General features: G+C 35.9%; 2 protein-coding genes across 7 annotated transcripts in view; one reads left to right on the forward strand and one right to left on the reverse strand.

Moving 5' to 3' along the window:
• Window positions 1-3,992: 3,992 nt before the first annotated feature.
• The window catches only part of LOC120075512, a 33,738-nt gene continuing 21,399 nt past the window's right edge, over window positions 3,993-16,331 (reverse strand). For 4 of the 6 annotated variants that reach the window (XM_039028967.1, XM_039028966.1, XM_039028970.1 and 1 more), the window contains 6 exons: window positions 14,833-15,250; window positions 13,789-14,022; window positions 13,337-13,430; window positions 12,431-12,609; window positions 4,639-4,705; window positions 3,993-4,346 (listed from right to left, as the gene is read on the reverse strand). In XM_039028967.1, coding sequence (XP_038884895.1) covers window positions 4,198-4,346; window positions 4,639-4,705; window positions 12,431-12,609; window positions 13,337-13,430; window positions 13,789-14,022; window positions 14,833-15,250 — 1,141 coding nt within the window. In that variant the 3' untranslated portion in view covers window positions 3,993-4,197. The remainder of the gene's footprint in view (window positions 4,347-4,638; window positions 4,706-12,430; window positions 12,610-13,336; window positions 13,431-13,788; window positions 14,023-14,832; window positions 15,251-16,331) is intronic. The other 2 variants (XM_039028968.1, XR_005481347.1) reach the window with 2 other exon arrangements.
• LOC120075514 lies at window positions 5,056-12,416 on the forward strand. Its single transcript, XM_039028971.1, has 2 exons — window positions 5,056-5,667; window positions 10,115-12,416. Exons 1-2 carry the CDS (start codon window positions 5,278-5,280, stop codon window positions 10,163-10,165), a joined length of 441 nt encoding a protein of 146 aa, XP_038884899.1. The 5' UTR covers window positions 5,056-5,277; the 3' UTR covers window positions 10,166-12,416.

Consider the following 16,331-nt stretch of genomic DNA (forward strand, 5'->3'; position numbering starts at 1 on the left):
GGGATAAAACCGGATAGATAGCTGGGGACATAGCCCTGCAAGATGGAATTCACTCCTACCCGTTTTAGGGTTAGTAGATAGATTGTTCTCTTAAGTACTGATACCAGGTCTTGAATAAACGGGGCCCTGCCTTCTCATGATAGAAAGGGACATGATTCATAAGTGGTATGATGAATCAATTGTTCATTAGAGAGTCAATGGGAACTTAAGGAACAATATGTATTTACAGGGGTAAAATGGTAACTTTGACCCAGCTGTAAATACGAACAACCGATGAAGGATCGACTCACTGATTATAGTTAACATGGACAGAAATACATCTACAGTGAGGAGAGTGCAACTATCGAGCTATAGTGGTATGTTTTGATGGTTAACGAAAAGTAATTAATTCGATTTAAAGAGTTTAACCAATTCATTACAAATCGTTGGAGCTCATGAATTGTAGGTCCAATTGGTCCCTCTACTAGCTCATAAATTGGAATAAAGTAATTGATTGGATGAATTTTAAATTTAGGGTTATGAATTTGAAATGTTCAAATTCAGTTTTAGGGCTTATCAATTGATTGTATACGATGTAATTAAAACGTTTAATTTAATCAAAATTAAAACGAAATTGGAGAATCAATTAATATTTAAATATTGATTTTGAATCAAATTGGTGGAATTGATGTTTTATTAATTTAATATTAAGATATTAAATTAATTAAATTAGTCTTATTTAAATTAATTAATTTAGAAGGAAATATATAAAACTAAATTTTAAATAAAATAGTTTTATTTAAATAAAAATTCAATTTTTTAAAATTGATTTTGAGTTAGTGGATTTTTCCCAAAAATTGGAAAAATCCACTTGTTAGGGTTGATGTCCTAAATCTCGTAAGGTCCTGTAGTTTGTAAACATGTGTATGAACAAACATTTGTGATGTAATAATATGTGAGATATTTTATTCACTACAGTCTATGAAATATGAGATATTTTAGTTGCATTAACCGCAAACCAATAAACTAAGATCCATGGTTATCGTTGTGACTTAAGCATGTATGTGGAGACATACAAGTGGATTGTGCTTTAAGTGATAACCTCAATGGTCTATAGAATATGGATAAAGGAGGGAAACCTCATCTTGGTGACGCTACGAGTGTGGCCCACTTTGTAGGTATTACAAGTGTTGTAAAGTACTACAAATGGTCTGATCCTGACCATTCATGTATTAGACATGCGAGCGGGGATGCTCTATACAAAAGAGTTTGTATAAGACCGGACCATGAAATGTTTAGTCTCGTTATATAACGTCGTTCATGACAGAGACTTTCATTTCACTAGGATGTCCATAAGTAACATGACCTTAATCCTGAGTGAGTTGGGAACTCCTACCTATGAGGGCAGTTCTTTGTATGGGTGTGAATGGCCAGATTGCCGACTCAAACCTACCACTTTGGGGATTCGTCTTATTGGAGAGCTGGGAACTCAACTACACAAGACGAAATTCACTTCTTTCCCAAAGCAGGAGTAAGTAGATAAATTGCTCCCTTAAGGGCTGACTTCGGGGCTTGAACAATGTGGCACCACACCTTCTCTTAGCCCGAGAAGAGTTTACTCATAGTGGGACTATAACGTATTGTTCATTAAAGAAATCAGTGGTACTTAAGGAGTTAGATGTAACTATAGGGACAAAACAGTAAATTGGCCCAGCTATACTTACAAGCGATTTGTGAAGGGTCATCGTACTGTTGATTGGTTATATCCAATGGACACATAAATATATTTGTAGTACAAAGAGTGCAGTTGTCGGCCTTTAGTGGAATGCTCGACAGTTAACGGATGGTGGATATCGTGATTAAAGATTTTAGTCAGTTATTCACGTACCGTTGGAGCTTCAAGCTACAGGTCCATAAGGTCCCCTTGGTAGCTCAATGGATTCATATTGAGAATCAGTTTTTGGGTTAATTTGAAGTGTTCAAATTAACAAGAGGGAATTTGATTATATATGTTATAATTAAATTAATTCAATTATATGTGATATAATTGATTTGATGTATTAGATACATTAATTGGAGGAAATAATATAAATATGATTTATATTAAATGGAATAAAGGAGAAAAATAACTATAGTTTATATGTTGCATATGATGTGGTATTAAAACTATAGGTTATAAATATAATATGATAAATTAGTTATTATATTTATTTATAATTAAATCAATTATGAGATAATTGATTTCAGTTTTCTCCTATAGTCGAATGAGTGGTAAGTTATATTCAGTTATGGATAAAAATGAAAATGGTTTTCATTTTTCAAAACCAACGCATTCCAATTGCAAAAAGAAAAAAGCTATACAATAGTTTTGAGAGAATAAACGATCAAGTATCGAGTTTGCTAGACGATAGCTCCTCGCTACTCAACGATCGAGTACCCAGTCTAAATGTTAGACTTCTCCCTTCTCCCACTCACTCGATCATTTATGCGATCATTCAATTCCTTCTTCCCTCTACCAAATCCATATAAAACCCGCACCTTCTGGATTCTCACACCGAGAATACCAAGGTAACCGAGTGGTGGTGTCGAGTTTCTTGTTCAAGGGTCGAGGATCAAGTTCTACTCGGTTGTGTTTGAGTTTGTTGGGTTTTTTCGTTGCGTTCGTGCGCTTGATTGAGTTTGCTTGGACGCTTGGCTGATTGATCGATGGTATACTAAAAGAAAAGTTCTTCAAAGGTTTGTCTTACTCGATCCTTTTCTGTTTATTCCTCGAAGCATGCTGTAAATTACTCGTTGATGCATAACTTTGTTGTTTGATTGTAAATGTCCTTGTTCTTTCATAATGGGATTTGGAACGATCTGCTTTCGCTCAATGGAGCCTAACTAAATATATAAACATTATTCCTTTAAACCCAACTCCCAAAATATATATATATATATATATATATATTATATATATATATTCTCCTTTTCCTTTTTCCTTAATAAATCTCCCAAAATCTTTCAATCAAACAATTTAAAAAAATCAGGCGAGTTGCAACCTACAATCCGAACTAACTTAAATTCAAATGTCCAAAATCCTTTATTAATTAAATTTACATTGTATTTTTTTTCTTCCACCCAAATCAAATTCCAACTTAATTTAATAAAAAATTGAGTTTATAACATCAAATACTGTATTTATTATTGTTTTTATCCTTTAATATAACTTTACATTTTAAACTTTAAATTCAAAATCGGATACTTTTAAAAACGTAAAAAGATTTTTCATATTTTGCATTATTAGAATTTGGATCACAAAATCTGAATACAATTTTGAAAAAAAAATTTGAAAATAAAAATCTAGACTACCAATCAAATGCATATTCACTAAATTCGTGAATCTGAAAACATAAAACAAAATCTGAATTATCAAACCGACCTTAAATTTCTTGCCAAAATTTTATTTTATAGAAACATTGAAAGGTGATATGCTTTTGGAGTTGGTGTTCTGAATAATACCAATCCATAAACCAGTCTTTCTTGATTTTGGTTTTTCTTCAAGTTTGGAACTGTTATTTTAAACTGCCCATATTATTTGAATGGAAATTGGGAATGTATGGAGTTCCATTCCAACTCCTGTTGATCTTGCATCCAAAGAAAGATGATGAAATATGTATATATATATATATATATATATATATAAGGGTAGAGGAAGCTGACTTTAGTTTATATTTCAAAAATGGTTTTCAGAATTATGATTTACTTGTAAGTGTTAAATTTGGTATTACTATACCACAAAGTCTAAGGAAAAACAATTAGCATTTAATCTAAAGGAAAAATGCCATGTCCAAATCAAACCTGCCTTTTTCAAAATTTGGCCAAGATCTTGAAATGTGCTTATATGTTATGAAGAAAATAGATCAAATTAGAAACTGTAAGCAAAAATATGCATACATAATTTTTTAAGAACAGAATTAAAAATGAAATAGTAATCACAAATTAGAATGGAATGATCCTAAAGAGTGCAAAGAGAAGAAAAAATAACACAACTTTAAATAGTTGACTTGATTGGTCTCCAAAATCTTTTTTTTTTTTTGGTTTTGTTAGGTTCCTTGTACAAAAAACTACATCAGACTACACAATCTTAAGAGCATAAGCTTCTCTTTCTCCCTGCACTCTCTATGGAGAGCCCAAAAACAGATACATTACTAGAACGTCCTTCATCAAAGGCTCCAACTACTTGCCCACACTGGCCATCCTCCATAGTTGACCTAACATCTTCATTGCAGCTGATTCCCTCGCTTCACGAGGGTCGGAACACAGCTCGCCACAGCTTGAATACTCAAAATCCATCCCTTTTACAAATACATTAGCTTGGAATCCACCTTCAAAACACACAATACACTTCAGCACCACTATGCCATAATAAATTATTTCAAATTGCAAGAACACCAGAACCATGCATGATCAGCCATCCACATGTAGAAAAAACATACAACCCTCAAAAGGCAAAACCAGAAAAGATAGGAGAGCGAGTGAGGCACCATCTAATTTGCAATCCACTGTACTTTTTCCTGAGTAAATCATTTGTATTTGTAGAATATTTCGAGATGCAAGAAGGTAAAAAGGAAGAAGAAGAAAAGAAGTAATAATTGACTGAGTCTACAAATATCTTACCATCTATTGACGAAACTCCGTAAACTGGCAATATCCAATAATTCTTATGACATATACCATCCAGTTCCTGCAAAGTCAACAGAGCATCATTACATTTACAACTAAAAATGTAAACAAATGTGGACACAATGAAATAAAATTTATAGCAGACAACCATTTCTTCACTCTTAAAAGCGTGTATAGAATATTTAACATCAAATGTACATCCCAACGGCAGTTTAAACTGTTTCGGAATGCTACATGCTTTTCAGAATTTTTTATGTTTCTTGTGCATTATTAGTAAGTTCAAATTGATAACCGGTCTCAATAAACTTGAAATACAAGATACAGATTACAGTTACTGTTAACACATCAGAGAGATCAACACAATGCACATTTTATTAGCCTAAGTTTGCCATACATAACAAATACCATCTTAGCAGCATACTCAAGAGGCTTTAGTGGGAGGGGAAAATGTTCTCCCCTCTCTCCTCCTTTCCTCCATCTCTCCATACCCCCCCTACCGACCACCTCACCGGACCTCACCATGCCCTCCCTAATCCTCCCTCCGTCTGACCATCCCCCTCACCCATCTCCCTCCAACCTTCCTTCGGACTCTTTCATCCCTCCCTTACTCTGTTTCTGCCCTGTTTTTCAGCCATGGTTTCACTCTCTGGCCGTATCCTTGATCACCCCTTCCTATTGGAACAAGAAGGATCCAACTTCCTTTTAAAAGACATAAAAAAAGGACAGTCCATTCTTCTCTCCCTAACCTCAGCTACTTGGCTTCTTGAGAGTTTTCGAAGGCTTTTGTATAGTTCCACCTTTGAGTTTTTCCTTCTAAAGGAAAAAGTTGATCAAAACTTCATGAGGCTTGCCAAATTTCGTGCAAAGGAGAATTGGTTTGTTGAATTTGCTGTTTGGCCAATCACAGGAGGAAGAAGGAATATCCACAACATCCCGTTTGGCAACGAAAAGGCAGGCTGGCAAGACTTCAAGGAGATGATCGATCGTTGCATCCAACACTTCAAAAAATCCCCTGCTCTCCAGGTCAGTACTTCTTCATCCTTTCCCTCTACTAAGCTTTGTCCAACCACCGGCCATAACAACCCTGCTCCACCCCCCTGTGTGAAATCTGCCCTCCCACCTTCCTCTCCTCCACCTATGAAGAAACAGAGCACCCCTGCTGTTTGGTTGAAGAAGAATGACGAGGTCTTGTCTGAGAATTTTAGTAACCTTTGGATTATCTCAAGACTAATGGCATCATACGGTTGGAAGGAGATTGCGGTAGAATTAAGCAAGTGTTTAGGCACCAATGTCATCATTAATCCTCTGTTTGCAAACAAAGCACTCATCAAACTAAGGCAAGGTAATATCAACGAAAAATTACCAATTAAGGGTAAATGGACTAAGGTCGGCCCTTTTCATCTTCATCTGGAAAAATGGAATCCAAACAGTCATGGAAGGCCCTCAGTAATGCAAGGTTATGGGGGCTGGATCACAATCAAAAACCTACCCTTAGATTATTGGTGTAGGAAAACTTTTGAAGCAATTGGGGCTTATTTTGGTGGATTAATTGCTATTGCTTCAGAAACTCTTAATCTTATCAATTGTCTAGAAGTAAAAATTCAAGTCAAGAGGAATTTATGTGGTTTTATGCCAGCCACCATTGAAGTTAAGGATGAAATTCGTGGAAGTTTCTACTTACATTTTGGTGATATTACTTGCTGTCATCAGAGCCTTTAAAACTACCCACTAAAGTCTTGCTTAAAGAATTTTCCAATCCAATTGATCAAATTTGGGTCCATGATGCTTTAAAGGATGAAGATGCCTCATCCCAAGTTGAAGAAATTGATTTATCCAATTGGTCCTTCCTATTGGCAAATAATTCTAAACCTAAGTTCTCGCGAAGCCCAAATGTAAAATCAGAAAAGTTGAAAGCAATCCAAAAGCCTCTAAATTCCTCCTTCAATCCGGGAGTAATAAAGGAAGTTGAAAAGCCTCAGACCTCATCCATCAATGCGGGAGAAATAAGGGCAGATGAACAGCCAGCTTGCTATTTTATTAAGGCTACCAAAGATACTCAATTAATTATGGAAGCTGAAAAGTCCCCACTTTTACAGCCTTTTGAAAAAGATTGCCTCATATCTCAGGCAATTGAGAAACCCTTGCAGCCGCAACTTTTTGAAAATACATCTAAGGAATTTGAAAAGCCCCCTGACTTATTTAATGTTGCAGAAAAGACCCCTCGTGTCCCACAAATAGAAGTTAATTATTCTGCTGCCATTAAGATGAAAGAGAAAGAAGTTGAAAAGCCACCATGGCCAAAAAGAAAAAAGAAAGCAAAACTTTGCATCCCCTGTAATGAAGTGCTTCACCCAGCCTCTTCCTCGACCGAGCAAGCCATAGCCAAGCCCGAAACCAAAGCCCCTCATCAGTTCTCCTTTTCCCTTGCTCTCTGTCTCAACTACTCTCCTCTGCCCTCCCCTGTTTTTCCAGACCAGCCGTCCTCCCCGCGCCCCCCCCTCTCCACCAAACAGCCGGCCCCTGCCTTACCCTGTTCTCCCCTGCCCTAGCAAAGCACCTTCCTCCACTGTTTCTGCTTTCCCCAAGCCGCCTATCCCTCCCCTAAACATAAAACCTGCCCTTAAACCTAGCAAAACAAACCAGAAAAGGCCAACCAGAGTTCGCCACCCCTCCTGCCTCTTTAAAACCTTTCCCAAACACTTTATCAGAAGAAAGCATTTGAGGGAGCATCCCAAAAGCCTCGGACTCACCCTCAGCTCAGCCTCCCCCAACCCCAAGAGACTTTTCCAAAAACAGTCTCTTAAGAAAAGGTCAGTTAATTCATCTTGACTTCCCCCTGACTCCCCCTTTAGCATCAGTTCAGAGGAAATTGATTGGCCTAGCACTTCAGAAGTTCAAAATGAGTCAATTCTGGGAGAAACCATACTTGCTGACCTAAATACCCTGTTTCAAACAGGGGAGGAACCTGCTGCCGAGAATATTCTCTCCAACCCTGCCCTTCCAGCCCTTAATCCAGCCCCTTCTGACCTCCCACCACATCTTCTGAGCTTAGTCATTGAATGCAGCTTGTTACTGGACTAACATTTGGTTGAAATTGTATTTGATCTCGAAAAGATGAAGATTGTTTCATCGAACACTAGAGGACTCAAAGACATTAATAAAAGATTGGCCCTTAAACGATTCTTAAAGAAAATTAACCCTTCAATTGTGTTAATTCAAGAATCCAAGAAAGAAAATTTTGATGCAAGCTTTCATTAAATCTTTATGGAGTTCTAAAGAAGTTGATTGGGAATTTGTTGAATCTTTTGGTGCTTCGGGTGGGCTGTTAACAATGTGGGACACAAGCCTAATTTTAGTAATAGAAACCCTCAAAGGCGGTTACTCTCTCTCGAATAAGTGCAACACTAATTGCAAAAAGACTTGTTGGGTTACTAATGTATATGGGCCAACCGATTATAAAGAAAGAAAGTTTGTGTGGGAAGAACTTCTATCCTTGGTAGCTTATTGTGAAGATGCATAGTGTATGGGTGGTGATTTTAATATCACAAGATGGGCACACGAAAGATTTCCCTTGGGTAGAAGCACTAGAGGCATGAGAAAGTTTAATAAGGTCATTGAGCAAGCAAAACTTATAGAAGTACGGTTGAATAATGGGAAGTTTACATGGTCAAGGGAAGGCACCATTGTTTCAAGTTCCCTACTAGACCGCTTCTTCATATCAAAGGGTTGGGATGAATTATTTGAAAATTCTAGAACCAATAGACAAGCCCGGATTTTTTCAGACCACTACCCAATTTTATTAGAAGCCGGATCTTTTAGTTGGGGTCCTTCACCATTCAGATTTTTCAATAGTTGGCTACTCAATAAAGATTGCATCCAAATTATAGAGAAAGCTTGGTTTGACAGCAAAGCACATAGTTGGGCTGGTTTTGTATTAAATCAGAAACTAAAAGATGTGAAAACAGCAGTAAAGCAGTGGCATATCAGCAATAAGGAAGAGTCAAAACAGAAAGAGGAGAGGTTGTTGGCAGAAATAGAAAATTGGGGTACACTTGCAGAAAATTCCCCACTGTCCAGCACTGATTATGCAGCTTGGTCCTCCTTAAAATCAGAACTAATGGCTTTATACAGGTTGGAAGAAATTAATCTATGGCAGAAAAGTAAACTAAACTGGCTTAAGCAGGGAGATGAGAACACATGCTTCTTCCACAGATTCTTAGCAGCAAAAAAGAGGAGAAACTTTATAAATGAGCTAGTTGATGAACAAGGGATCCCAACAAAGTCGATGCAAAAATTGAAAACCTAATACTCAACTATTACAGCAACCTTTACCTAAAAACTCCAGGGCAGAGACACCTTCCTTTAAACCTAGATTGGCCTGTGTTAAGCTCAAATCAGAATCTTCTACTGCAAAGTAATTTTTCAGCCACAGAAATTCTCTCAACTATAAAATCCCTTGGCAAAAACAAAGCCCCAGGCCCCGATGGCTTCACTTCTGAATTTTTGCTAAAGTTTTGGCCTATGCTCAAGTCAAGCTTCCAAGATACCTTTAATGACTTCTACAAGAATGGCAAGATCAATGCGTGTATAAGAAAGAATTTCATTTGCTTAATACAAAAGAAGTAGCCATCAAGGTAAGTGATTATAGACCCATTAGTTTAGCCTCTTTAATCTACAAAGTCATTGCTAAAGTGTTAGCCGAGAGACTAAAAGGGGTCATGTCCGACATCATTGCTCCATCCCAGAGTGCTTTCATAGAAGGAAAGAAAATTTTGGATCCCATACTTATAGCCAATGAAGCCCAAGAAGAGTCAACATCCTCATTTGGATTATGCTTTTCGGTCAGCTAAATGTAGCTGAAGTCCTCCAGAAGAAGCAACCAGCATCCTCCCTTTCCCCCACAGTATGCCCACTCTGCCTACATCACAGCGAGGACTCGTTTCATCTTTTCTTTACATGCCCCTACTCAAGTTAGTGCTAGAATAAGCTGCTGTGTTTTTTCAATCTTCCATGGACCTTGTGCAATGATTTCAAAAGTAATGTGTTTCAGCTCCTTGCCGGACCCACCTCCCACAAATCTATCCGTTTGTTATGGTGTAATGCTATAAAAGCCTTATTGGTAGACCTTTGGTTTGAAAGGAACCAAAGAATTTTCCATAACAAAGCCACTAGTTGCCAAGATCGCTTTGAAGCCACCTGTCTTCAAGCCTCCTCCTGGTGCCTCCTCTCCGACCCTTTCCGTGCCTACAGCCTTTCAGACTTCAACCTCAATTGGGCGACCTTTATCTCAACCCCTCCCATCGGAGGGCACTAAAATCCTCCAGATTTCCAGATTCCAGCAACGCATATTGAACTTTTTATATTTTTATTATTTTCAAGCCACTGTTTTGGCTTCATCCTTAGTTTTTTCACTTTTGTTGTCTCTTTAGGCTTTGTCCTCTTTTTGTAATCTTGTTCTCCTTTCTCTCAGTCATGGGATAGAGTTGGATATGATGTGGATGCTAAGGGAGTGTCAACCTAGTTGAGACGTCCGGGTGCATCTCATGATCCTTTCACAAGTACTTGTATTCTCGCTTTTCTCTTTGTATAACTCTATTGTACTTGGAGCTTTCGCTCATCTTTATTTATTAATATAATGAATCGTTTCCTTTTCAAAAAAAAAAAAGCAGCATCCTTAACTACATATCTCATCAATGGCATTACAAGTTACAAGTTTTTATGCTCAATTCGCTGCAACCTGGGTAAAATATAAAGATTTGTTACTTTGAGGCATTACAACTTGACATTTATACGTGTACCTTATCCTAGAAAGGAAATTCTCTCTTAACAAAAAGAAAATCCACCGGATCCACATGGATATTGAAGTTTAGACTAAAGAATCTAGAAGATGGTTTCTGTTAAGCCGATTTCAAAAGTTAGTGTTCCAATTACAGGCAGGAGACCAAGTTGAAGTCAACCTTAAGGTTTGGTTCGGTTTTTCTACAATTATCATAGATAAGTTGAACAAGAAAGTATATAATAAAGAACGTATGTGTGAACAATGATATAGTGATATTATTATTATTCATAAAGAAAGGTGAACCAAGCACCTTACAAAACTTGAGGGCCAGCTTCTCTTCCTATACAAACTTCACAAAAGATTCCTCTTCTCCCTCACCCTTACATCATTCCCTATTCATCTATCTAACTTTCACAGGATACATTTCACCTTTTACCCCTCCTCTCGTACACTTTTACTATTGGAGGCCTAACATCACCCTGAAATAGAAAGATAAAATTTGTACTTATAACTAAGCTCATAGACTAAGTTCTTAATTTTTATTTTATCAGCAACGCGTTCCATCCACAATAAAGATTGTTATTTGAAAAAAAATGAAGAGATGGCAGCCAACAGGTGTTCTAGTTATAAAACATATTGAGAGGAAGCTCTGTAGACATCAGAAAAAGAGAAAAGCTAAAATCTCTTTCATACATGAGAGATCATAAAGAAGTTCAACATATAATGAACAAGTAGACAAAACTAGGACCTCGAAAATTAGGTGCTGACTAGTAGCATAAAGAATATTGAGGCAGCTTTTTCCTTGCATAAACTATATAGTCATATGTATAATAAAGTAGGGGATAAAAAGAAAAAAAAAACCCTTAAAAAATGATATCATAATGTCCATGGACTGTTTGGCATCACAAAGAACTAAGCTTGACAAATATCTAATCTTCACTACTACCAAAACGTAGCAAACAGCTACATCAACTTTCACACCTTCAGGGTAACAGTGTTATCGGGCTGATTAATGTTCATATTAATAAAGATTTTATTTCAGTGATAGGCTCCCTATGATAACTCGAAAATTTTAATGAATTAATTAGCCACAAATTCCTTTATTTCTCTTCTCTTCTCTTCTTTTCTTTTCTTTTTCTCTATACGCTCAGTATCCAGACCACATTGATTTTGAAACCATAACTCAAAGTCCCTTTAATTGTTTTCAACTTAACCCCTAGGTCAACCCATTGTAGTTCATTCTCATCTTTTGATCTTCCTTTAGCCACACTATTTTATAGCAAGATCTTAAATAGTAAGCCCAAGGGTTTACTAGTTGATGGTAGCAATGATATTGGTGATATTGGCTATACTATATCTCTATGATACAATAGTAAGCAGCTAGAAGATGGAGGGTCACCCAATGGAAGGTGTAATTTTTTTTAAGTCCAAGTATTTCCAACTAGTATACTAAGCACTATAACGAAGCTATGTAACATCACTCTATTCTTCCAGTCCAGTTGTCTGAAATAATGGACCAATGTCTTCCGTGTAATTGTGCTCTATAATTTTAGCTTGGCAATCCTTAAAGAGTTCCTTTCATGCCCCTTTGATCTTGTAGCCTCTCTTTTACTTACATCTCTTTGAATGAAAGATGAGTTTCCCATAATCGAAAATTGCAAATATAGCAATCAGGCCTAAATTATTTACTGATATAGTATAATGTAAAAGAATATGTAGATATAACAAAATTTTGATTTCGTCGAAGTCTATCAATGATAGACCATATCACTGGTAGGAGTCTATCAGCGATAAAGTTTCGCCGATAGATTTTGCTATATTTGCAATTCTTTAAACATGTTGCTAAATACTTAATTATTATTTCTAAAAGTACTATCCAATGCAGTTACCCTTTATAATATATATATGTCGTGGGCAGCATTAAGGCATAAATATAACACAAATACAACCGTGCAAATACCATGGAATATTAAAAATTTTGAATATTATTTTCCTCAACTAACCCACCTTACATGGATTCTGTACACAGAGAATCGCTTCTGACAATCTCTTCCTTGTGACATATTGAGATGAGCAGTTTTCTTCAAAGTATTGATAAGATTTATCTTCCGCAGTGCTTCTTAGGCATACATCATTACAACATTCAATCACCGAATCCAGCTTTATAACCAAATCATCTTCATCACCTTTAGCAACCAAAATATGAATGTGATTCAGACATTTTCTTTGGCTAATTATGATAACTATTGATTAACCTAGTCTGATGAAAATAGATCAAAATAAAATCTAGAAAAAAATTACGGAATCAAATAAGAAAAACCAGGGAACAAAGTAAAACTCAATGTCAAAATTAAGCATTTCCTTCAAATATTAAAAAGCATCTCCAATGGTGTTAGCTACATGTACCAGGATGCACTGAAAACAATCTCAAACTTCTTTCAATATGTAATTTTAATTTAAATCTGAGTTTCTATTATTACTTGTTCTAATTTAACACAAATCATCGACATACATACAATATTGAAAATTTAACTCCAACGTACACATTAAACGATTCGGTAAAGCAATAACAAATACCAAATCCAGAAGTACAAATGTTAAGCTCGGGATCTGCATAATCCTTGGAATAGTGACCATGACGATAATTCAAATCTTAGTCTCTAGCCAATACTGAAAAATCCTTATAATGGGTGCAGCACGGGCTTATAAGACCATAAATCATAGATAGCTGGGGTAGGAGTTCATCAAGTAAAACCGAAGCAAAAAAGAGACTGAGGACTTCAAGTATTTGAAGAAGGAAATTATCTAAATTTGTAGAGGCTTTTGAACTTGAAACGTTTCATATAGACAAAAGTGTAGAAACAAAACAAAAACAGGAGGAACAGAAAGAGGAAATGAGACAATAGAGCAAACCCTTTAATATTGTCTGCATGTTTTTATCACACTGCGCGATCTCATCTTCAATGAGGTGCTGTTGATGAGACTGCGACAGAATGAATGGATTACACTGTCAAAAAATGATTATTTAATATGATTGAAAAGGGCTCTATCTATGAGCAACCCTTGTTCACAGAGAGAGAGAAGCACGGACAGTTGAATGCCACTGTAAGGTGATACATACAAAAATATACCAGAACAAGATTAGTTATTTTCCTACGATCTTGTCTACCAAGGTTGAGATGTAAATCACTATGCCCATCTCTATTTTACAATTATGGTGTAAACTCTCAGCTCTTTATCATATAATACGTGTTCTCATTATTTGCATCGCACTAAACTTTAAAAGAAAGTTTCTGGTTCAAATTAAATTCATGAGACAAGGATAATCCCTAAGCATAATCACAATATAAGATATATGTTTGTACCAGTTTATCCCTCTTTCTGATTAGAGCTTTAATCGCAGCTTGTGACAATGCGGTTTCTTTCGAAACAATAATTGCTTGTAACTTGGAAAGGTGCTCTGTGTTCGATTGACAGGTGATGAGAGCATGATCATCATTCCTATTTTGATCAAATGAAATATTGTCAGAGAGATTTCCAGAAGCAATCTTTTCGCCACTGCATTCAGCAATACATGGGTTTGTAGCTAATATCCCATCCTGGAAAGTAAATTATGCCATCAGCTGAATTATAAATAAAACAAATATAGTAAAAACTAATTCATTAAAAGCTATCACATTATACAATCTGAAAAGTATGAGTTATTAGCAAAAGATTATTTATTTACAACATTAATAACTATCATTTTATCACGTGCAAGATTGAAACTCTCCTTTGATTAACAAGCTCATCATACAGATAATTGATTAAAGTACAGATATGGCAATGCCAGAATTTGAACACCAAGTGTATGATATATTTGTTGAGAAGTAATTAATCATTTTCAAAGCATTTAACAATTCCTTCAAAAACTTTATCTTTTTAAATCATTTACCTTGCTACATGCGACATAGTTCTTTACATTATTAAAAAGGGATTTAAATGTGCAAGTTCTTCGATTTAATCCATCACAAAAATGAAACCAAAAAACAAATGGTAACTTTTGTGGAGTCTGAAGCAGAGTAACCACGTCAATCCATCCTCAAGCTGTCCCTTGGCCCATAGGTCCCAACATTGAATATCATCTTGAGTGATTAAAGTATGCATACAAAGTACCCAAAAAAATATTATTCAAAATCTGCTCTAAAAATTATCATGTCCAGATCCTTCAAGGGATGAACCCATAATAATTCTTAAGTTGTAGATATGATTAAATGCCAAAATTTATAGGAGAGAATAAAATGTGAGTCAATGTTCCCATAAGCATCAGGAGTCCTAATGGCATATACATAATTAAGACAATATGTATCTTAATGTCCCTAAATATAGATACAAAATGAAGACTAAGTGAAGAGACTTCAATGTCATACCTTGACTTTAATACTTTCCAAGGCATTTGATTCATTTATCATACATGGGGTCATCACTTCATAGTGATTGTCAGCTTGCCTAGCATTTCTTTTCTTTGTATAGGAAATGATAACTTGGCTAGTGTTAGGTACATCCTTTTTCTTCTCCGCTGTATAGGAGGGAACTATGTCATCCACATTAGCACTCTGGGGCCTGCAGATCGCATCATGCAAACCACCCACACAGTTAGTATTATCTGATAACCTCTCCAATCCTTCACCACAAGTGCTAGCCTCTGTATACATATGGTTCGCACTAGCACCATTTTGATCGTTTTGAATTTTAAGCTTCCTGGTTACATCAATTCTCTCAGGCCTGTTCAAGTTTTCATCAATCTTTTCTTCACCTATGCCTCCCAAATTATCTAATGAAGTTTCCCTACGTGAAAGAAAGGATAGAGATATTAGTATGCAATCATCTTTCCGTATACAAGTCAAAAAGAATAACGCTTGTCGTTATGTAGCAAAAAAAATACTTCCTTTGCCCTCAAATATGTGATTACTCCCTAACATGGATATTTCATTACTTAAGAAAATGCTACATTACAAAAGAAAGCATTCACCACACATGCAAACTACTAGAATCACAGACTTGGGATAAATGACCGCAAATCAACAGCTAGAAATAAAGGAGAGATGCAGCCAAGATTTCAAATTTACAGATCAATTTTCCACACTACTCATCCTCAAGCAAGACAGAATGTAAAGACAGTAGGTTTTTAGTTGCAGAAGTTTGCTAGGACCGCTCAACATAAACTCTCCCTCCATTTGCAATCTCTTCTGATAATAAAATTTAAGTTTCTTGTCCAGAAAAAATAATTTTAAATTAATAAATAAACAAAATAAAATAAACTTTTTTAAAAAATAACAATAATAAAGAAAGAAAGAACAAGAAGAGGAAAATGCCCTTCCATCCTAATATTAAAATATTTTCTTCCGTTTAACAAACTTTCAAAAGACTTTTTCCAAAACCCAAGCACAGCATACAAGCTTTACTTTCAAAAGAAGAGGGATGCTTATTTTTCCTCTATCAATGTTCTCCTGGTATTCTTTTCCTTTCTACCTTTGGAATATAAGTACTTTGAGCATTAGCCTCTTTTCATTTCATCAATGAAAAGTTTTTTTCTTTGTCAGAAAAACCCCAACAATTTCTCAGTCATCGTGTTTATTACCAAAGATTCCTTTCTAACCATATTGCTCAAGTGGGAACTTCACAGGTTTAAGAATGTCATCGATCTTTTACTAGCAATGCTACAAAAAATATCCAAACAATGTAGTGAATTGGAACTACAAAAAGATATCCAAAAATCAATGTGTGCTGAGAGGGATTCCTATTTACTTCATTTCCTGTTTACTTCAACCTCAATTGTTGTGGGTTAATGGAGCTAAAGCCATTCTTTTAGAAATTTGGTGGGAAAGGAACCAACGCATTTTTCATGACAAGTCACTCCCTTGGTTTT

This window comes from Benincasa hispida, chromosome 4, assembly GCF_009727055.1.
Source record: "Benincasa hispida cultivar B227 chromosome 4, ASM972705v1, whole genome shotgun sequence".
NCBI lineage: Eukaryota > Viridiplantae > Streptophyta > Magnoliopsida > Cucurbitales > Cucurbitaceae > Benincasa > Benincasa hispida.